This window comes from Acartia tonsa, chromosome 3 (assembly GCF_053477335.1).
Source record: "Acartia tonsa isolate MP-2025a chromosome 3, ASM5347733v1, whole genome shotgun sequence".
In the NCBI taxonomy this organism is placed as follows: Eukaryota; Metazoa; Arthropoda; class Copepoda; order Calanoida; family Acartiidae; genus Acartia; species Acartia tonsa.
This window is the reverse complement of record NC_137262.1, coordinates 30480078-30501523: the sequence shown is the minus strand read 5'-3', so window position 1 is coordinate 30501523 and position 21446 is coordinate 30480078. Positions and strand designations below refer to the sequence as shown.

Sequence of the window (21446 nt, the reverse complement as noted above, 5' to 3'; positions counted from 1 at the left end):
TTTTAGTTTAGAAGCGCAATTTCAAGTCAGTTATCTTATTTCATTAGAGCTTTGTCTAAAATTTAAAAAGATTGTAGTAAAAAAACTTAAATCAATGGTTTGATCAATCAGTATTTTTCACCTATAAATCAGATCCTAGGAAGGATGGACTGCCATTGGTTAACTTTGTACAGTAAACATGACTTATAACAAAATATGTACAACAATAGAATAAGATACATTTAAAATAATGACGTAATAATTTCCACTCTAACTTTCTTTCCTCTTTGTTCCATTAATTAATTGAACATGTAACCTATTAAGAGATTGTGCACTTAAACCTTTTATTTCGAGGGTAACGATAGCCGTTAGAATCTTATTCATTAAATAATAATTTTTTGTGATATTTCTTTGACAATTTTTAGTTAAAAGTTGAGGCAAAACAGTTTTCTTTCAACCACCTATCTTCCTTGGGTAAACAGAGCAGAAAAAGTTTTTATTTTAAGGATCTGAAGGGAAAATACAATGGTCGATAAATTGATGTACATCCCCAATGTTGATACACAAAATTTCTCCTTCTGTAAACTACAATTAGTGGTTTAAACGTTTGGCCACCCAACTTCCCCAATTAAATCAACGTCCCCAATGTTATTAAGCCAACGAATAATAAAACGTTGTTATAAAACTTTTGGAACTAGTTTATTAAACAGCCAAATGTCCTTTCCCTCCCTAGATTCATTCTAAACCTTAATCAATCCGCTAAATTAAGAACTAAACATTCTTTAAATCTGCGGCTACGAACCTCATTCAATACGAACTGGTAAGTAGAACAAATGCACAATTTTGGCTACTGTCACATTTTTTCATAGTTTTATTGGGATAAAATCGGGTATAATGGAATAAAAAAATTAGGGAAATTTTTTTAAATTCAAGACATCTTTAATACAGGCAGAGAAAAGATATATCAATAAATTATTGACTTTTAAATTGTTAGAAATTGTCGATATAGTGCCTATAAAAATGGGATTAAATTGAAAAACTTTTGGTCAAAGTATTCCGAATGACGGCATATACGTACTACTGGACTATTCTAAATGTCATTCGCGGTAATTCGGCAAAAGTTTTTTAATTTATCCCCTTTTATAGGCACTATAAAGAGTTTCTAAGAAATGATTTTTATTTATCCACTTACCTGAAATTTTGTAATGGGACCAAATTATTTAATTGAAATGATGGGAGTTAAACTAATTTAACAAAGTTTTATCAATGGCTTCATTCAACAGAATATATTGGTTGGATAATTAGTAAAGCGCAGCTACTCTTAAAACAGATAATGTCTATTAGATCAGTCGATACATTATTACTTGGATGTTGCACCAGAATTTCATATACTCTAATAAAATGATACTCCTCATCCATCCCATTTACCTCATCCCCTTCCCTCCTACTGAATGAACAAACTGACAAACAAATTAGGCCGATATTAGCAACCTAAATTGATGACGAATTTTCTCCTGTCAATATATCCACGTATTTTAAATCCAATATCATACCATTAAAAATCTTTACTTTGATGAATAATTGACATTACTATTTACACTAAATAACACATTAACATAAAAGGTTTGTCTGTTTTCATTTAGCAACATAATTGTCTTTGTTGGTAAATGTTTAATTATCTAGATAAGTAGTTAAGCATAAGATTGAAATAGAATATGACTATTAAAAAAGTTTTAATTACCTTTGTTAAAGGAAACTATCTAATTAAGATGCATATGAGTTATTAATGCAAATTATTTTCATGATGCTTTTGGAATTCACTATGAACATCCAGGGATCTAAAGGGATAAGACAATGACCGATAAATGGATGTACAATACATAGCTAATGATAATACACAAAGTTACCCCTTCTGTAGATTACAATTATAGTGGTTGAAAAACCTGGACACTTAACATAATGGACCAACCAATCAAAATTCAATTAAAGTTCTCAAAGTGATAAGTCAATGAATAAGAAAACTTTGGGGTCTAGTATAAAAACAGCTCCATAACCCCTCTTGCACTTCTTACATCTGACTTAAATGACTAATCAATCATTTAGGTTTTCTTGACACAAAATATTTACGGCATTCTACGCGAGCAGAGACAGAGAAAGATATTCAACTATTTTGATTATGTAATATTTGTATGGCTTTCTCCTTGAACTACTTGTATCCAGGGATAGATGGGACATGAGGCTGTTTATTACACTAGTCCTCAAAGTTTTATAATAACGTCTTCTTACTCGTTAAGGCTTAACATCATTGGATACCTTTATTGAATTTTAATTGGTTGGTTTATTAAGTTGGGTTTCCAAACGTTTCCTCCACTAATTGTAATCTACAGAAGGGGTAATGTAAATAGATTTATCGGCCATAATCTTATCATTATCCCTCGTTGCCCCTTTTAATTCATTATATCTTTAATTAAAACTTGTTGGAGTACAGGATATAAAAAAAAACATAAATGTTTTAAAGGTTTAATTTCACACAAATAATTGTATATTATATATGTCCATATTGCTGATCGCGAGCATTTTTTGACGTCATATGTAAATATCTTAAAATGCAGTCAAGAAATGTATGTTAAAGTGACATCATAATACAGAAAGCTTTCCGCTGATATTAAAATTAGTGGATAATTGTTTATAATACGATGCAATACATGATTTTTCAGTATGGGCGGATATTAATAAGGTTCTAAGCCATACTGGAAATTTATGTTAAAGTGACATAGTAATCAAGGAGTAAGGGAGGGGACAATGGGCAATTAATTCAATATAAGAGTTATCAAAGAAAGGGCATGAAATCCAGTTTAATCCAATAAATTTGTAGGAAATTATAAAGGGATTGTTAATTGAATAATAGATTTCCATAGCGTCATGTAAAGTGAAATCAAAACTTGTTTTTGATGAAATATATTGAGGTTTTTTTGTGTGATTTTTATATTTCAAGATTATTGGACCCGGCCAGCTGCAAGCAAGAATATGACTGCCCCTTTTTATACTGTTTATTTCCCTTGCCCCTTGTCCCCACCTCCCTTCTCCCCGTCTGCTACATTCCAAACTAACACAACGTGTGTTTATTTCCCCTGCCCCAACTTCCCTTATCTCTTCTTCCCGTCTGCAATATTCAAAACATACATAACGAGTAGCGGCATTTCATGCGCAAGTACCCAAACTCAGTCAGAAACTGCTAAATTCTTGCACATTCCCTTTAAGCCAGTACCCAAAGTCTGAGAGGGGAAAATTGAATATTCGATCCATTGTCCCCTCCCTTACTCCCTGCATAGTAATATTTGTAAATGTTCAATCATCGTGAATTTTGTCTATAAGCTAGGACATGCAAGGGGTTAAAAAATCATGTAGTGTGAAAACTCACATTTTAGGTTTGAAACTTTTGGGGTGCCTAAGAATAAATGCAATTGTCAAAATCAATATGTAAAAAGTAAAATGTTGGTGAAGTAACCTGCACGCATAAGAACTTATTTGTGATAGTTATATTAGTTTTGGTAAGGAATAAAATACCCCTGCAGGTTTAGTTTCCCTTAAGATAGGGGGTGGGGGGGGGGGAGGGAGAGGGTAATATGTTCCACTAAGCTATAAAAAGGATTTACCTTAATGTAAAGTTTAGGTAAACTATTCAAACAATAAATATTTTATTAAAGTGTAATAGTAATAGTTTTCCGCAAAGACAACAAAACTAGAATTAATCCTGTAAATTTAATTTTACTGTCCATGGAAAACTGTCTGTAAAACGATACGATACATGATATTTCAGTATATATGTCTGAAAACCGGTTTTAATACAGCGGGGGTAAAATATGCTATAAACAAAATAATAGAAACGTGATTTAAGTTTAGAATAAAGGCATTAAATCTTCTATTATAAAATACAATAAACACAAAAGTAGCTCCCAAAAATACAAAGAAAGCAATACAAATACTAGAAAAACTACTTATTACTACAAGATAAAAGCATATTTCTTTTTACTATACACTATAACTATACAGGGATCTGAAGGGATAGGACAATGGCTGATAAATTGTTGTACATCCCCAATGATATACTTAAAGTTACCCCTTCTGTAGATTAAAAATACTGGTTGAAATGTTTGAACACTCAACTTAATAAAACAAAATTCACTGAAGTCTCCAAAGTTGTAAAGCAAACGAATGAGAAAACGTTATTATAAACCTTGGGGACTAGTGTTATATACAGCCCATTGTCCCCTTTCTCTGATAACTAAATGTATTGTACACATTATACACAAACTATAATATCATTATCTTGCAAGAATGTCAACAAAATAACTTATTCTTTTTCATTTTACTAACCGCGGAAAGATGTCTATAATACCATAAATAACTGTATAAACCCACAACAATACTAAACATTTCCATAGGAATAGCAGCCACGCTAAACTGTGTATAATTTTTTAGAGAGACAAAATGACAATTTGAATTGATTTTCAACCCTTCAATAATATATATCTATGAGGTACCACACAATATTAAGAGATTAATTATTTTATTTACTAAACAGAAATTGAAAAAAATACAATTAAAAGTAAAAAATATAAAGTACAGCTTAACAGTTTTGTATTCATAAAAATTAAGCTTTTTTTATAATTTGGATCTTAGAGCATTTTTTTTACAGGACATCCAGAATAATACAGATTTTTTACATCCTTGATTTGTTGGTTTTTATGTACTTTATATGGCAATAATGCATTACAATGTCTTTCATCAGTGGCCGCACAAAAAATCTTGATAAAAACTGATTGTAAATTGCATTTTATAACATAGTAATAGTGTACATCGGACATATTTTTTATAAATATATATTAAAACTAATAAAACTGTATCAATTATAAAAAATAATAAATCTTACCTTCTAAATTCAAAAAAAATCCGCAAACTCTTTTATCAGAAGAATCCTCCGCTCCCAACCAGAGATGATTCTTTACTAACGGAAGATTCACTCTCAGAGTATAAAGGAGAAGAGTTAAAGCGAGTTCTGAAAATAATATTTACAGTCAAATCACAGCTCTATAACAAGGTAACAAATAACTTAAATGTACTGTGATTTAAAGGATAAAAAGTCAAGGAACCGCCAAAAGTTGAGTTGCTCCGTCCGAGAACAAGAAAAAGATTGGTAGAAGGATAGTGTTCCCGTAAACCAAATAATTTTTTTCATTAAAAACAGTAAAATGTAATACAGCTATATGTTAGAAAATCCTGTACAATAATTAGAAAAATGTGATATTTTAAGACAGTTATTTGAGTTTTAACTAAGAATGTTAATCTAAGTCTTTTCTACTGAAAGACAAATTACATTTTTATCAAAGAACAGTCGGATTGACAGACATAATATAGTTAAAGAGATGCTACGATACAAAAAGTTAGGAACTCTAAAGCAAAGAAAATATCAATGTTCATGTTGTTTTGTTAAGATACCTAGATAGATTAGCATAGAAATCATGGTAGAAAAGTAACATGATGTTTGCCTGTATCCGTTAGTACATATCTTGTATTCTTTATGATGTTTTATTTGAACACCGAGATAGATTGGTATACAAATACACATAGAAAAGCATAGAGAAAGAAAAGATACATGCACGGTATACAAAGAAAATGGGGGAAAGGGTGTTTTTACAATGCTTGGGCAAAGGATTGAAATAGTTAAAATATTATTGTTATTTCTACCATATTCATTGCACAATTTAAACATTTGTATCTTCTCATAAGTAATACTAAAAGTTACGCTCCTAGAGGCATCTATTTTTTTTTTTTGGGGGGGGGTGTCAAATATACACTTAAAATTCTAGGATTAAAAGATAAAAGTAGAAGAAAAACATTTTTCCTAAACTCTAAGAAGTTGTAAATGAGGACCATATCAGTCAAGAGGTTAGCGAGATCTGAACAGACAGACACACATCTTCTTACTTTTAAATAAATATAATTAATTAGTTGAGAAATTTTTAAAAAATTCTTAAATGATGAATAAATATTATTTACAACATGGAAAACCCAGTGGTAGGTGTACATAAAGTTAGTCAGTATATATGGGATAAAAATGCTACATATTTATGTATAGTTTCCAGGGATCTAAAGGGTTAAGACAATGACGTACATCCCCAATGATAGTTCACAAAATTACCCCTTCATAGATTAAAATCAATGACATGGCACTCAAATTAATGAGCCAATCAATGAAAATTCAATAATAGTTCCCAAAATTGTTAAGCCTAATAGCAAGAAAACGTTATTGTAAAACTTTGGGGAAAAGTGTAATAAACAGTCACAATGTCCCCTCCCTGCCTGATATAGTTTGAATAAAAGGGTGTGTGTGTATTCTGTAAGGGTTGGTATCATTTCTTCCGAGAGAGCAAACTATATCCCAACAATACAGCAGAAATTTAGCAACCTTTGCGGATTAATTTCTTGTGTGTCAGCGGATGTTAAACATCTATGTTTGTTATAATTTCTATTACTTCTTAATCTTGCTACAAGTATTTTCTATTTTAAAATACAATAATCATGTTCCCATTTAATATATAAAGATTTACATTAAAGCTTCGATAAATAATCGTTCCTAGCCTCCAGGTGTTTCTCCAAATTACACTTAATATGACCTGAAAAGCAAAGTCAAGCGGTCAAGTGGTAATCATTATCTACTTTTAATAATATCTGTATTAACATTATTGCAAAAACACTATGTATATTCTTCCGAGAGGTCCCAAGAAGAAATGTTTGTGTTTAGAAAGAGAGAGAGATGGATAAAGAGAGATAGAGAGAGGGAGATAAATAGAGTTGAACAGAGAGAGAGAGAGAGAAAGAGATAGGGGGGGGGGGGGAGGAATGAGATGAAACTAAAAAGCATAACATTACATTACAATGTACTCAAAGAGTCAAAGTATAAATGTACTCGAGGGTACAATCATATGGTTTTTGTAGAGATTTTTTAGATTCTGGCCGTAACGAAAAGCTCTGATCGGCAATTAATTCATGTTAAAATTGTCCTATCGATTTCAAACTTTGCATGATGAGTTCCTTAAATTTTTGAAAAGATTTTTTTTATGATAGATTTATCCTATCTATCTAATCTCTCCTATTTATATACAATTAAGTTTAGCTTAAAAACTAATATCCTGCTTATTAAGTTCTGACATACGGTGTAATTTTAAAGCTTTACTTTTATGGACGATGTTATTATTGTTTTTGTATCCTAGGGTATGATGCAGTCTTTACGTAGTTTCTCAGATAAAATTATGAATACCTTGGTTCTTAGACTTATTATGCAACAAAGATGTACAACCACAAACATTCATAAAAAATGATAGTCCTAATGTATAAGGTAGTAAGGTGTTTGTTTATACGATAATATCTCGCTAAACCACTGAACCTGGTTGGTTTATGTTTTGTTATTTCTAATTAAAGTCTTGTGATGGTTAGTATTGGGCTTTTATACCTTTCTCCCTTTGAGGAGAGTACCTAGATGCTAGGGAAGAAACCTTGAGCTTGAGGTTATTTCCTAAGTGATATAATTATCCTATATATCTGATTTCTAGAATACTGATTCCTAGGACAACAAAGTACAATATTATGAGAGGGAGAGAAACAGAGAGAGAGAGAGAGAGAGAGAGAGAAAGCAAGAGTAAAAGAGGAAAAAAAATATAGAAAGTTAAAAGAGAAAGAGATATAGAGGAGTGGGAAAGAGAAAAGAAAGAGAAAAAGATAGAATAAGAATGTTAAAGAGAAGACACAGAGACAAACAAAGGGAGGAACAAAGAAAAGGAAAGATAACAGAAGAGAAGAGAGTTAGAGAACCAAGATAAGATAAAAGAGAGAAAAGCAAAGAGAGTGAAATTGTTTTCATAGAAAAGAGAGAGAGAGATGGAAAGAGAATATGGGATGTTGCATGTAATGCAGTTGATTATGTTTATACAAAACTAATAATAATAAATTAAATAAATTACCTATAAACACTATGTATTGTATATAATAATATAATATAATAATATTTATTTGGAAATAATATTTATTTGGAAATCAACAAGTAAGATACAATATTGCATTGGGTTTAATAGCCACACTGGCTATGCGGAATTGGTCAACAACTGAGACGTTGTTGGCCCTTCCGTTTTACAATGATACTAATTACATTGATTTTTAAAGTAGTTATATTTTTTATAGCGCATGATTGTATCCAACGCTGTATCTGAACTTCCTTGATAACCTACAGGGGTGTCGTGGGTGTGAATAGGTCACACCCAATCACTATTGTGATTATAGTCTAACAAGACCGACGAGCTGCTGCGTTAGTTCACATGTCAAAATTTAATTACATACAACAGAAAAATAATAGAACAACAGAAAAATAATAGAAATCGGAATTTTTGTGATATCAAAGATACAGTCAGCAGTACATACTCTTATTATAGAGTAGCTGCACAATAATGATATTTAGCTGCTTTAAATGCACACCATGCTTGAGTGCATGTAAAGAGAAAAGGAATTCCGGGGCGGGGGGTATTCGAGATGAGCAATAAGCTTAGAAGAGAAACTTTAGGTGAAAGCATAAAGAAAGTAGACAGACGAATATACGTACTAACTATATTCAACAGTTTCTACGTGGACTTGGAATACGTTAACTTAGTTATTCTATCAATAGTTAGTGAATTTCAAAATAAGCTTTTAAATAAAATTTGCGTATGGTTAAACAGAAATTAATTTGTCATCATATCAAAAAAGTATTAAATATCATTTAGTTGACAAAAACCATTAAAATTATATGTTTTTACTACTTTTAAAAGTTTAAATACAAATTTTGATAGACATGAATGCAATAAGACTAAAAAGTACAATGATTTTGGTGACTAAATTTGATTAAATGCTTAAAACTTGCTTTTAATAGTTGATATATCTTGTATATATTTTATTAACAGACAATTTAAATTTAGTTTAAATCAGTTATCAACATTGATTGTAGTAAAGTGACAAGAAAATAATTAAAATAAATACGGCTAGAGGCTGTGGGCGAAGACGCAAGTTTTTTTTTAATTCTAAAAGGTAGGTTTTCCTGAGGCCTACAGGTGGCTGATGCGCGGCTGTGGCAGTAAAAATGAATAATGAAATCATGTTTAAATCAGATTAAAAATAAAATATGTCTATTTAAAAAAAATTTCAGCTTATAGATTAGAGAATGACTGAAGACAGACCACCAAAACGAGCCAAAGTTGAAGATGCAGAACCAAACGAGGTATCCAAACTAGAATTAAATTATATTTTTCTGTTTAATTTCATTATATTTATTCGTTTATCTATTTATTAATTGTGTCATAATTATGCATTTCTTAAAAATCTTTCTTTTGGGATTTCTCTTAAAACTTTATTTTATATCTATTAATTTTTTCTTAGATGGTAAGAAGGGATACCACCTTTTCTACAACTAGCAAATAAGCCTCAAATATAAATCCGTTTGCATACTTTAAAAAAAAAATTATAAGAGGGATGGCCATTTTTGGGTCAGATTTAGACTAACAGCTTATTAATAAATTTGTAAAAGGTTAATTTCGTTGAGGCTTTTAAGGCGACTGCCGAGCCCCGATTTTTCTAGTTGTATGATTAGCAATTAATCAAACAATGTTTTAGGAGGAAAGAGCTTACCTTATAAATTCATTGAAAAAATATGAAGAAGAATTTCACCCTTTGGATTTCAGGCATTTTTTCCTTTTTAATTATTTATTAAAAGTCGTCATTTTTTGATATAACACTGGAAAATTATTCAATAGGGATTTTACATTAGAAGTGGGCCTTAGTATTGATATAATTCGTTTTTATGCCTTTTTCATCTATACTGTTTAAAGTTTTGTATTAAATAGATATTTTTTGGCTGCTTCAAGTAATAATAAAAAATATATTTTTGCAGGGAGGTTATGAACAATGAAAAATTCTTAAACAGGTAAAGTTTTTCATTATAAATCCTTAGATTAAAACTTGATCTGTGAGTGTCTGTCTATCTGTACCGTAGATATCGTCAACCGCTGAACCGATATGGTTCTCCTTACAATGTAGCTTCTCAAAGGTACTATAAAGTTTCATAAATATTTGGTATTTGAGGGTATCCTTCAAATTAAAATCCCCCCCCCCAAAAAAAAATATAGCGGCGCCACTGTATGACTATGGTGCCGAACCTTTTTTTTTTTTAAACTACAATTTAAAGTTGACTTCCTCCTTCCCTCCTCCCACTCCAAAGGCTCCTAGAGGCCACTAGGGGCGTAGTCGCTAATAGTAGTTAATATAAAGTGGACCCGCTATGTTTACAAATCTTCAAGGATGGATAAACTATTCTATGATAGGCTTATATATTGGGGATATTATAGATAAACCTGGTTCCCGATTCCAGTCAATAAAAAAACAAGTTTTTTTGATAGGTTTTTAATTAATGTTACATATTTCACCCTTACAAAATGAATGATTGTGCCTTAACAACAAACAAACATCAAAATCACCACCTAGCTAATTTACAAGATATTTTCCACCAAAATACCAAAATTTTATACGTCTAACCTATTATAACTTTATTTTAATTTTAGATATTGGTTCCATGCATTTTTTATGCCAGGCAATGATCAATTGAATGATACCTTTCATCTTGCTTTATTATCTCTCAGGTACAAAGTGTTCCCAGTATGGCTTCAAAACCGATTAATATCCGCTGGATTAGAACCGGTTCTCTGCCATACCAAAAAAATCATGTATCGCATCGTATTATATCCAGTTTTCTACGAATATAAAAATGTACAATCATAATATCAAAACCAGTCTTATAATTGTACACTTTTATATCCGAGGAAAGTGTTTATGATACGATGCGATAAATAACTAAACTCAAACATGGGCAGAAAAGACTGATATCCTTCAAGCCCCTATGTTTGTCAGGGAGAATATATTTGGTGAAGGATGAAACAAGGAATTATCCAGGGATATAGGACAATGGATTTTAAATTTATTTTTTGGGGCTGACTTGAACTTTGGGAACTAGAACTAAAGCAACTTTTCTTGTCTTGCTCATTTGTTCTTTTGATTCCCCATTTACCTATCCCTACATCTCTGGGTATAATCGCACCTGTCACCTTCACCAAAATATTTCCTTGGAATTAAACATTAATCTATGTGTCATAAACTAAACCATTGCATATAGAAATTCAACAACAAAAATGTCCCTAAGGATACAAATTTTGGGTCCATATAACTACACTTTTAATGTTATTTGTACCCATCTTTTTAACTTAGATGGAGAGAAGAATTTGGAGCTAGGAGTGTAACAGAAGACGATCTTGATCAAGGAGATAAAGATGTAAGACGACTTCTTGATTATTTCAATATATTTTTTTTATTGTATTCACACATTTGATTTTTAATTGTAACGATTAAATACTTTTGCTAACGTTGGTCCGTCGGACGGTCTCGAATTCGCCAATTACGGACTTTTGAATTTTTTTTTGGAAATTCAATCACATGTTTCTTACTTTAAATTTGGTTTGAAAAAGAGAAAGTGAAAGTGGAAAGGTGATCGTAACCTCTTCCAAAATAGTTATAAACCTTCCCACTACCACGAGAAGCTACAATATAAAGGAAAACCATGATGGGTCAGCAGTTAGACAGAGACAGACAGACAAACTCTTATTGCAGTCATTTCTTTTAGATTTATCCATTCTTATTTTTATTAGTCTGGAGGGCTCTATGCAAGAAACAGAGATCTTGATGGAAAGAGAATCCTGGTATTCTGTGTCAGAAATCATTATAAAGATTCAGAAAAGGCTTTGGTAATTTTGATTTTTTTTTTTTAGTAAAATAAATAGCGAGTCCAAAAACGTTTTCCCTCCGATGTGCTATCCCTTGCTCATAAATCTCATCTTTTTATCACTAAACAAAAAAAATACATTTTTAAATTTTTATAAATAACAATAGCTAATGAAAATGATTTTAAATAGTCATCTAAAAATATTTTGTATGATAAAATTAAAAAAAAATAAAAGTCATTAAAATTTATTTAGGCAAGAAAGAAGTTTTTAGTTTATCATCTAGAAAAATTACAAAGAGAAGAAAATGGTGATCAAATAACGTGAGTGCACTATTTTATAAATTTATGGTTACTAATTTTAACTATTTAAAGAAAGGACATATATATCCAAAAGTAGTATAGCGTTTTAGATGAAAAGGTTTACTCAATGCTAATTAGACAATGGTAGTAAAGTGAGACTATATATTGGTAGAAATTGTCCATAAATCCTTGAAAATAAAAATTTTTAGCTTACAGGCATTTGATGTTATTAAGATTATCTAAAATTGCAGAAAATTCTTGTGAGTAACTCGGTCGGACAGACAAACGCACCCTTGTTTTGAATAGCTGTGCTTCAAAAATAATGTTATTATAAACTTGCATTTTAGGATAATGTTTGATTGTGAGAAAGGTAGTTTACGAAATTTTGACCTGGAACTGATACAATTCTTCATTCAGGTACAACAAATGTAGCAAAGCTTCTTTTTATTTGTAACTAGCGGCTACTCCCTAAGAGTTCTCTAGGGGCACTTGAGGTGGGGTAGAGTTGACCTCCTACTTTCAATTGTAGATTTTTTATAGTATTAAAAAAAAATTGGTTGGAGGGATTTTTATCCAGTCGTGATTTTTCTTGAGAGGGTTGAGGTAGTTATAACCCTTTCCAGGACCTATGAGAATTTATTTTGTAGGGGACTGACACAGATCCTGTTCCTTTTATATAAGAATTTACCTGTTTTGTTGGTATTTAAAAATATAAAATATATATATACCTTTTTGTTTATATTCTACTATTATTGTATTTCTTTATCATATACAAATATTGAGAAAAAAAAACAATTTAATATGATTTTGTATAGGTGATGTTACAGTATTATCCACACATGGTTCACGTCATTCTTGGTAAGATTCGGTTTGAAAAAATGTACCAAATATTTTATTTTAAAAGAAAGAAAAACTTTATCATCTTTAAGATTATTGTATATAAGATAAATTAAAATTTAATTGAATAATATAAAACAGTGAATTCTTATTGATGAAAATGATAGAAAAGAACGTAAATTTTAGTGTTTGAGATGCCTTGGGTTCTAAATGCAGGATGGAAAATCATAAAACCCTTACTTCCAGGTATAGTAAAATCAGGGACATATAGGACATTACGCTGTTTGTTACACTAGTCCCCAAAATTTTACAATAACGTTTTGTTATTTGTTTGCTCAACAACTTTAGGAACTTTCATTGAATTTTATTGGTTGGTTCATTAAGTTGAGTGTACAAACGTTTCAACCACTAATTTTAATTAAGTAGTGATGTTTTTAGTAGCGAAGCTACTCTATAATTCACTTTGTCTGTCCGTCAGTCCGTCCGTCATTCTGTAACGCTATGGGGGAATGAGATTTTCTCGGCTCCTATTAAAGATAGACAGCTGAAATTTTTAGTGAAAACTCCTATGACATATGCTCATCTAATCTATACATTGTTTTGTCCGTCTGTCTGTTTATTAAGGTGCTAGATAGATTCCTAGATTTTTACGTTTTTGTAATTTTCTCGATTCCTGTTCAAGATAAACGGCTGGAATTTTCTGGGATTAAATAAATTTACATATTACATATTTCCATTAAATCTTATTAAGATGCCTTTATTGGATGGGGCGATAGATCGATTCCTAGATTTTTATGATTTTTACGATCCTTATACAAGATAGACAGTTGAAATTTTCAGGGATTGAATAAGTTTACACTCTACATATTTCCAATAAGTCTTATTAAGATACCCTTATTTGTTAGAGTGCTAGATCGATTCCTAGTTTTTCAAGTTTTTGTTATTTCCTCAACTCCTGTTCAAGATAAACGGTTGGATTTTTTAGTGATTAATTAAGTCAACATTCTACATATTTTGACCAAGTTTTATAATGACTCACTATTGGTTGGGGTGCTTAATCGAAGTTTAGATTTTAACATTTTTCTTATTAGCTTAATGCTTAAAAAGACCATTATACTATATACAATTTCAAAAGGTTTCGTGATTTTTATTATTGAAGTTTTTATGACATAATTTTTTCCGTCTATTTGTAATTTTTGAGCTTCGCTACTTATGGATGTTGTCACCCTTGTTTTTGAAGGAACTAGTTATAAATGAACCTATTAAATTATATAGTTTTTTTTTCAATTAGTCCACTTATTGTGTTTATGTAAACCGCTCTACGACTTAAAACAAGATCTTTCAAAAAACTTTTCTAAGGATATTTTGCTGTAATTTAAAAAAAGCTCCACTATTTTAGGGCCTGCGGTGAAAAAGATCAAATTTGTGACCCGCTCGACCCTGTCAGAATATGTAAGTCCAGACAACCAGCTGGCAGCCTGGGGCGGACAAGATCCATGGACCTACACCTGGGAGCCAGAGGTCAAGAAGGTCAACCTGCTGGAGGCTTCAGATCAGGAATGGTGGTCATACAAATTAAGTTAGATATTTTGTGCTTTCCCTCAAAGGACCTATCGTGCAATTATCCCCCCCCCCCCCCTAGTTATGTTTGATAAAAATTGTTAATATAATAAGGTTTTTTTTTGATTTTTTCTATGTCTAACCTCTGCGAGAAGGGTTCATTCTGCGGGGCTACCTAGTACTTAATATAACCTATCCTAACATGACCGAATGTGATAAACAAAGAATACGAATACCCCCCCCCCCTATTCCCTTCCTATTGCTCTTTAAAAAATTCTTAAATCTTTAACAAACATAATTCGTTGCAGCAAGATCATAAAAAAGTTATTGAGAAAAACCGTAAAAATATAATATAATGCAATAAGGGAACTGCTTTAGATCGTTTTATCTTTAGGTGACAAACAGTTAGTTGCACCGACAAACCCTAGTTGTAAATAGCTGCACTACTTAATAAAAAATGTATAACACCAAATTCACAGGACCTGGATAGCAACGTGATGGTGATAACCCCGGAGAAATTTCTTGTATTTGAAAGCAGTGAAGATGCTTTGGAAGCGTCCATACAAATCAGCAATATTTCTTCTCAAGAAATTGTTTATAAGGTAATCACGGGGATAGCAAAATAGCAAAACCGTTATGGTCCTCCTTTACAATTTAGCCTTTCATAGATCCTTGAAAGGTTTATGACTATTTTGGGAGATGTACCACCATTCTTTAAAGATAAATCACCCTTAGAAAAAAAGGTTCAACTCCTAAAATGTTTTTCCTTCTCATTTTTTCTTTTCAAAAATAAAATAAAAAATTTACAAGGTTCGGCTCCCCCCACACCTTAAGAGCCCCTAGAGGCCTCTAGGAGCGTAGCCGCTAGTTGTTTATAAAAACAGCAGTGTAACGCAAAAAGAAAAGCAGAAATAATTATTCCTTCAAATTTCAGGTTAAGACGACCTCTCCTGAAATCTTCCGAGTTCAACCTCATACAGCCATTGTACCACCTAATGAGACCAAAACTGTCAGGTAAATTTTTTATATTCATATCATTCTGTCTATCTATCTACCTATATGTGTATAAGCTTTACAAAATAATAATAAAATTTAAGTTTTTTTCTTTGAATTTATATTTTTTTATTTCTGTGTTTTTCACTTTTGTAAAATATTCCATCTAGTATAGTTCAGTTTTGCTTCTATCTATTCTCTTTATAATGCTTTGAAATTCTTTCCAGAATGGCTTTGAAACTGATTAATGTTTGCTGGATTAGAACCGGTTCTAAGGGATACTGAATAATCATGTATCGCATAGTATTATTGACAAATTTCTACGGGCACTCGGGGTAAAAAAAACTGGAATCGATAAATAACTACTTTTCCAGTATGGGTTCGAAACCGAATTATATCTGCTGGATTAGAACCAGTTCTGAGCCATACCGAATAATCATGTATACTATAGTATCGCATTATGTACAATTTTTTTTGGGCACTCGGCTAAAACCAAACTTAAATCAACCTACTAATTTACATTTTTCTATCCGCGGAAAGCTGTATATATAAAAAAACCTTTATTATTCTTTTAGAATATTTGTGTCAACCTCGAAAGGACCAAGAAATATACAAAACGAGAAATTTCAAATACTTGGGTAGGATTGATTTACAGTTATTCTTAAATAAAAGTAACAGAATTTCCGTCTGTGTGTACCGAAGGATCTTGCAAAAAGATGAGCCTTTTTTTGTATATTCTCATAGGTCTTGGGAAGGTTTTTAACTATTTTTGGGTTAGGTACCACCACCCTCCAAAAGAAAAATAGGCCTTTATGGGCAAAGCTGCTTGTCCTAAAATCTCTCTCGGATGAATAATATAAGAATCCACAAGAGTAAATATCAAATGGTTGAATTTGAATTATACCTACAATTGATAACAACTATTAGGTGCACATAAGCTCCTTTCCTTTCCTGTGTGCTTTAACCCTGCAGTTTTCTAACTCCTACATTAGACCATCCATACTTGATTAAAATAAACCTAAACAAAACCCAACATAACAAGTAATTAAATCCAATACAAGCCGGGGAAAATACGATGAAACTAATTGATTTTATTTAATATTTGTACATTTTTTCTTCTCTTTTTTAGAACAAAAGTAACAACAACAGGAAGTTCTGCAAAAGAAGCATTTTTAAAAGGAGATGTTTATCAGGTATTACTTCATTAAACAAAGTAGTTGCGGTGCCCCTACAATCTATGGTCTCTATACAATCGCGTAAGAATGGGTATTGAATCTAAAATAAAATAAAAAAAACCTAAAGCCATCCCAGGACTTATGCAGTGAAGATATTCTAAAAAGGAAAACCAATTTTGAGCAGTATTTTTTTATCTTTAGCTTCGGACAAAAAAAACTTACTACTTTAAATAATAGGATGGACGATTACGTTAAATATTTAATGTCAATAAGTTAACAACATGTTTTACTTTAAAGGAACATATTTTAATTTTAGGTTTAACTTGTGATTCCATTTTATCTTAATTAGACATTTACTTATATGTTAATGTTATGTATTTACAAACAAACTTATAACAGCTGCGCTTTTATGGATAGCCTAAAATGTAAAGCGGCTTCGCTGAAAATAATTTCCATATTTAGGAGGCACGCCTGTATTGCTCAGTTACCCAGCCAATCACAGACGACAATCCAATTCCCATGCAACAGGAGATGCAACATTTCAAACAAATTCTACAACATTTGGACAAGGTGGACAACAGTTTGAGCCGTTGCCAAAGCTCACTAAATTTTAATAAGATGTTTTCTTATGTGATATTTTGTATTTATGCTTATATTCTTTATGTTCTTATGTATAAATAGGATTAAAAACTAGGATGACAAGATCCATAAAGTAAAAATTGATCATGAATTAGAAATGAAAAAAAAACATTATTTTCTTAACCTAATTTTAGAACCATAAAAAATTCCTGATCAAATTTATAAGTTAATTTTATTGATAAAACAACATCTAATTGTATAAATTTACATGTTATTATATTTTTGTATAAAAAATGCAAATATCACAATAAATGTTATGAATTTATGCTGTTGAGCAGTTTTGACTCCAACACTTGCAAAATAAGCTTCATTGCATCTATCTCCTAAAAAATTAGAAAAATATCTGTAGAAATGTTTATCATACAGTCATTATAAAAGGTATTAATAACTTTAATTACTTTTTTAACAATCCAATGAGCTTGAGAGAATGTTCCAAAAATGGTTTTCCTTAAAGTGCCTAGCAACCACAGAACGTCTCCTCCCATTAAAAAAATTAAAAATAATGAGACAGGGGTAGTTGTTAGTAAAAGTAATTGTCCATTCAGTAATAAATCTTTCTCAACCCAATTTAAAAGGAAAAAAGTCTACTTCATCATTCCGAAATATATTTCAAGTAAAAAATACTCATTATCAATTGCATCTCTAAGTGAAGTGAATCAAGCAAAAATAGCTTGGTCAGTTTAGTAAAAGTAATTGTATTTTTGTTTTACCAAAGATTAGGTTATGTTATATTAAGTATTGATTAGCCCTGGAGGATTAAGACAACTTAGGTCTATGCCCCACAAAGGTTGGAAAAAAAGTCTTAGCTTTAGATCAAACAAAAATTCTGCACTCCCGTCTTAATTTGCTCCAGTGAAGTTGTACTTGGTTTTTCCTCAGTTTTCGTAAATTTAGCGTCGTATTCTACAGTCAAGAATTTATTTGAGGAAAACACCGACCAAAACTTTCTAAAATCAGGCTATTTTGCAAAAGAGTTGGCCAATTCAAGTTATATAATAAAGTAGATTAATAATACCTGAACAGCTACAGATGGTAGCCCTCGCACCTCCAGCTAAATAGAAAAATTATGGCATTATTCAATTCATTATTTAAAGAGATCATTTAAAAATTATATACTTAACATGTACTACCTATAGTTAAATCTAAGTGAAAAATTTACAAATTTACTATGATATATAAAACATTCTAATACCTAAAGTTCTTGTTTTACAGTACCCAGTTGCTTTGCCTTTGCCACACCCACGAGAATATACACTCACATCCTACAATCAAAACTTTTCAATAGATATTAATAGGTTGGATAATATGCAGGTTAAACAGATGAATAAATAGCATACTAATTACATATTTGGAAAAATAGTTAATCTTACTAAAGTATAGATAATAATATGATATATACTAGCGGCTATGTCCCTAGAGGCCTTTACGGGCACATATGATTGAGGGGGGGGGGGGGGGGCGGATACTCGACCTTCCACCCATTTTTAATTTTATTTTTGAAAAGAAACTATAAAAGAATTGGGGTAAGGCCATTTTTCCAATCGGAAACAAAACCTTCCCAGTACCTATGAGAAGCTACATTGTAAAGGAGAACCATATTAATTCAGCAGATAGTGTGATCCTTGGGTACAAACAGTCAGACAGACTGACCTTGTTACTTTTATATAAGGATGATTCTGATAAAATACATTTTGCTCAAAAACAAAGATATTTAAATTCAAATTTAAACTTGTGTGAATGTCTTTTTGGGATTTTTTTATAGCATTACCTAATTTTCAAAAATATTGTTACCTCATATGTTCCTATGGTGGATATACAACTGTTGTAGGTGTCGGGGCATTCCGTCTCAAATTCACTTTTGGATCCGGACTTATTGAATTTCTCACAACCAATCTAAAGTAGATAAGTTGGTAAGTATCAATAGATATTTCATCATAAGAAAAACTATATTGCATCCAATTTTTGTTTGTTCAAAATTATACTTCCATGGAAAATTTATATCTTGTATGATTGTATCATATTTAATAAATGGTTAACATATTAAGATTATCCTTATTCTACTATGATTAAAAGCTTGGGGAGAAAGTGGACGTGGGGATATTTAGTGTTTATTTCTCTAGTCCTCAAAGTTTTATAATAACGCTTTTTTATTCGTTGCCTTGACAACTTTTGACACTTTTAAAGAATTTTGATTGGATAGTTCATTGTGTTTAGTGTCCTCACTTTTTAATAACCATCAATTGTAATCTACAGAAGTAGTAATTTTGTGAATCATCATTATGGATTTTTTTTATCAATTTATCGATCATTGTCTTATCTCTTTAGATCCCTGCTAATAACTACACGGAAATTGGTTATGGTTCCTTTAGACTTTTTTTTGTTAAGAATAATTACATCATATGATTCTACAGAAACACACACGAAAATACTCTTTTCTGAAAAATGATTATTTCAAACAGTAATAAAAAAATTACCTGATTATAGTCAGAGCCGCATTCAAAGCACTTTAAACCATCAGAAATTCTATAAAATTGGGAAATTTTATTGTGATTGAAATGAGCAAAATTTACCCGTCTTCATGGAGGGAGGGAACATTGAACCGTAAATTACAATCAATATTACACAAAGTTTTAAATCACGTAATCTAATTCGTTATCTACACATAGTATCCAAACTTTTCAACCAATAATCTTGATAAACAGATGGGGTAATTTTGTTAACATGTATTATACCAATTTATCGTTCATTGGCTTATCCCTTTAGACCCTTTTTGTTAAGTAATGTCAAAATAGCATATTAAATGGTTTACTGAAGTCAAAATATTTACACATAAACATATTTCTTATTTTTACCTGAAATTTTCTAACAGACAAAGAAACAAAATAAAAAAATTAAAATTTCGAAAATACATCTCTTTCTTTTATTTCATTTTTACATCTTTAATCTAATAAATAAATCAGAAAAAAATCAACGAAAAAATAAAAAGAATTAAGTATGTACTAACTGATTTTTCTTATTTGATGATTTTATGACATTTACTGCTGAAATTAGAATATTGTCTATATGATTGTTGTAATTTTCCTACTTAATTAACGATAAAGGTACTTGTATACTTATGTTAACGAATTGAAATTAATATTAAAACTTTTAAAAATATAATCTTATTTAAATAATATAATTAATCATATATACATTTTACTACTATATATAAAGTTACTATAGTCTACTAAGGCAGAGAGAATGATATAGTTAGCTTTCTCATTTTGCATAGAGAAATACTCGAGTACCCAAAGTTGTTAATGGAAACCAAGCCATACTTTAAACACGCTTTGCTTTAAAAGGAAAGGAATTCTATACATTACACTACAAGTTCATATATATCCTTCACAACTATATTGTATAGACCAATCATAAATAAGTTTTTATGCCTGGAGGTAGCTTGGAAATAGTTTTAACAAATCTATCTATCTATAAATATGAAAAGTTTCTCTTGGTTGTCCAAGTATTTCTTTTTTTTCTTCACATTTCTTTCTCCTCCTTGTTTGACAAAACCGGCGGGTTTTCATATATTGCAAATGGACCACAAATAATCTATTTGAAGAAAAAAAAACCGGTTGTCAATGTTTATCTTTTGGTTAAGGATACAATCCTACAGTTGCTCCAAGTAAGATTTTCAAAAATAAAGCATGGTGGTCAGGAAATAGGTTTGACATCCTCTTCATCTCATTATGAATATCCGAAATATGAGGGATAAGACAGTGGACGATAAATTAATATTCCTATAATTATAATAAACATAAATCGTCCTTCAATTGATTAAATTTATTAAAGAAAAAATTTAGAATACTACATATGGCACCCTTATCACTTTTTCCACAATCAAAAGCTGGGCTCGGCAGCCGCCTTTGAGCTTCATTGAAATCAACCATTACAACTTAAAAAATCAGCTGGGAGCCAAAAACTGAGCCAAGCATAAAAAACACCCCCTTAATCCCCCACCCCCATCCTGCTGTGCCAAATGTAAAATATGTGGAGATGTTTTTTTACAATCCTATTATATAAAGTAGTAAGATTTTTGTCTGTAGCTTAAGATTTCAATAACTACTGAACCG

The 21446-nt window shown here is 30.9% G+C and overlaps 4 protein-coding genes across 4 annotated transcripts in view; 2 read left to right on the top strand and 2 right to left on the bottom strand.

Annotated features, from left to right (window-relative positions):
* The window catches only part of LOC145313893 (uncharacterized), a 69692-nt gene extending 64698 nt beyond the window's left edge, over positions 1 to 4994 (bottom strand). The window contains exon 1 of the mRNA XM_080153548.1: positions 4913 to 4994. The gene's annotated coding sequence lies outside the window, so the exon portion shown is untranslated. The remainder of the gene's footprint in view (positions 1 to 4912) is intronic.
* A 4215-nt stretch (positions 4995 to 9209) lies between these two features.
* On the top strand, positions 9210 to 14571 carry LOC145313891 (motile sperm domain-containing protein 2-like). Its single transcript, XM_080153544.1, has 11 exons — positions 9210 to 9283; positions 9676 to 9743; positions 9953 to 9985; positions 10620 to 10697; positions 11320 to 11383; positions 11757 to 11852; positions 12084 to 12151; positions 12478 to 12547; positions 12946 to 12988; positions 13154 to 13213; positions 14367 to 14571. The coding sequence occupies exons 1-11, from the start codon at positions 9227 to 9229 to the stop codon at positions 14549 to 14551; spliced, it is 822 nt and encodes a 273-aa protein (XP_080009670.1). The 5' UTR covers positions 9210 to 9226; the 3' UTR covers positions 14552 to 14571.
* Positions 14572 to 14987: 416 nt separating this feature from the next.
* LOC145313889 (uncharacterized) lies at positions 14988 to 17599 on the top strand. Its single transcript, XM_080153542.1, has 5 exons — positions 14988 to 15129; positions 15462 to 15541; positions 16096 to 16158; positions 16650 to 16713; positions 17158 to 17599. Exons 1-5 carry the CDS (start codon positions 15025 to 15027, stop codon positions 17374 to 17376), a joined length of 531 nt encoding a protein of 176 aa, XP_080009668.1. The 5' UTR covers positions 14988 to 15024; the 3' UTR covers positions 17377 to 17599.
* On the bottom strand, positions 17488 to 20283 carry LOC145313890 (uncharacterized). Its single transcript, XM_080153543.1, has 6 exons — positions 20187 to 20283; positions 19809 to 19857; positions 19126 to 19227; positions 18527 to 18596; positions 18350 to 18385; positions 17488 to 17657 (listed from the first exon to the last, which is right to left on the bottom strand). The coding sequence occupies exons 1-6, from the start codon at positions 20243 to 20245 to the stop codon at positions 17539 to 17541; spliced, it is 435 nt and encodes a 144-aa protein (XP_080009669.1). The 5' UTR covers positions 20246 to 20283; the 3' UTR covers positions 17488 to 17538.
* Between the last annotated feature and the right edge of the window lie 1163 nt (positions 20284 to 21446).

Coding starts and splice junctions, on each gene's coding strand:
- LOC145313889 (XM_080153542.1), top strand. CDS start 15,025: ATGGTGATAACCCCGGAGAAATTTCTTGTATTTGAAAGCAGTGAAGAT. Junction 16,159..16,649: donor GAGAAATTTCAAATACTTGG/GTAGGATTGATT, acceptor TCTCTTTTTTAG/AACAAAAGTAACAACAACAG. Junction 16,714..17,157: donor TAAAAGGAGATGTTTATCAG/GTATTACTTCAT, acceptor TTCCATATTTAG/GAGGCACGCCTGTATTGCTC.
- LOC145313891 (XM_080153544.1), top strand. CDS start 9,227: ATGACTGAAGACAGACCACCAAAACGAGCCAAAGTTGAAGATGCAGAA. Junction 9,744..9,952: donor TTTCACCCTTTGGATTTCAG/GCATTTTTTCCT, acceptor ATATTTTTGCAG/GGAGGTTATGAACAATGAAA. Junction 9,986..10,619: donor AATGAAAAATTCTTAAACAG/GTAAAGTTTTTC, acceptor TTTTAATTTTAG/ATATTGGTTCCATGCATTTT.
- LOC145313890 (XM_080153543.1), bottom strand. CDS start 20,245: ATGTATTTTCGAAATTTTAATTTTTTTATTTTGTTTCTTTGTCTGTTA. Junction 18,597..19,125: donor CCACCATAGGAACATATGAG/GTAACAATATTT, acceptor TTTTGATTGTAG/GATGTGAGTGTATATTCTCG. Junction 17,658..18,349: donor TACCATCTGTAGCTGTTCAG/GTATTATTAATC, acceptor CTAATTTTTTAG/GAGATAGATGCAATGAAGCT.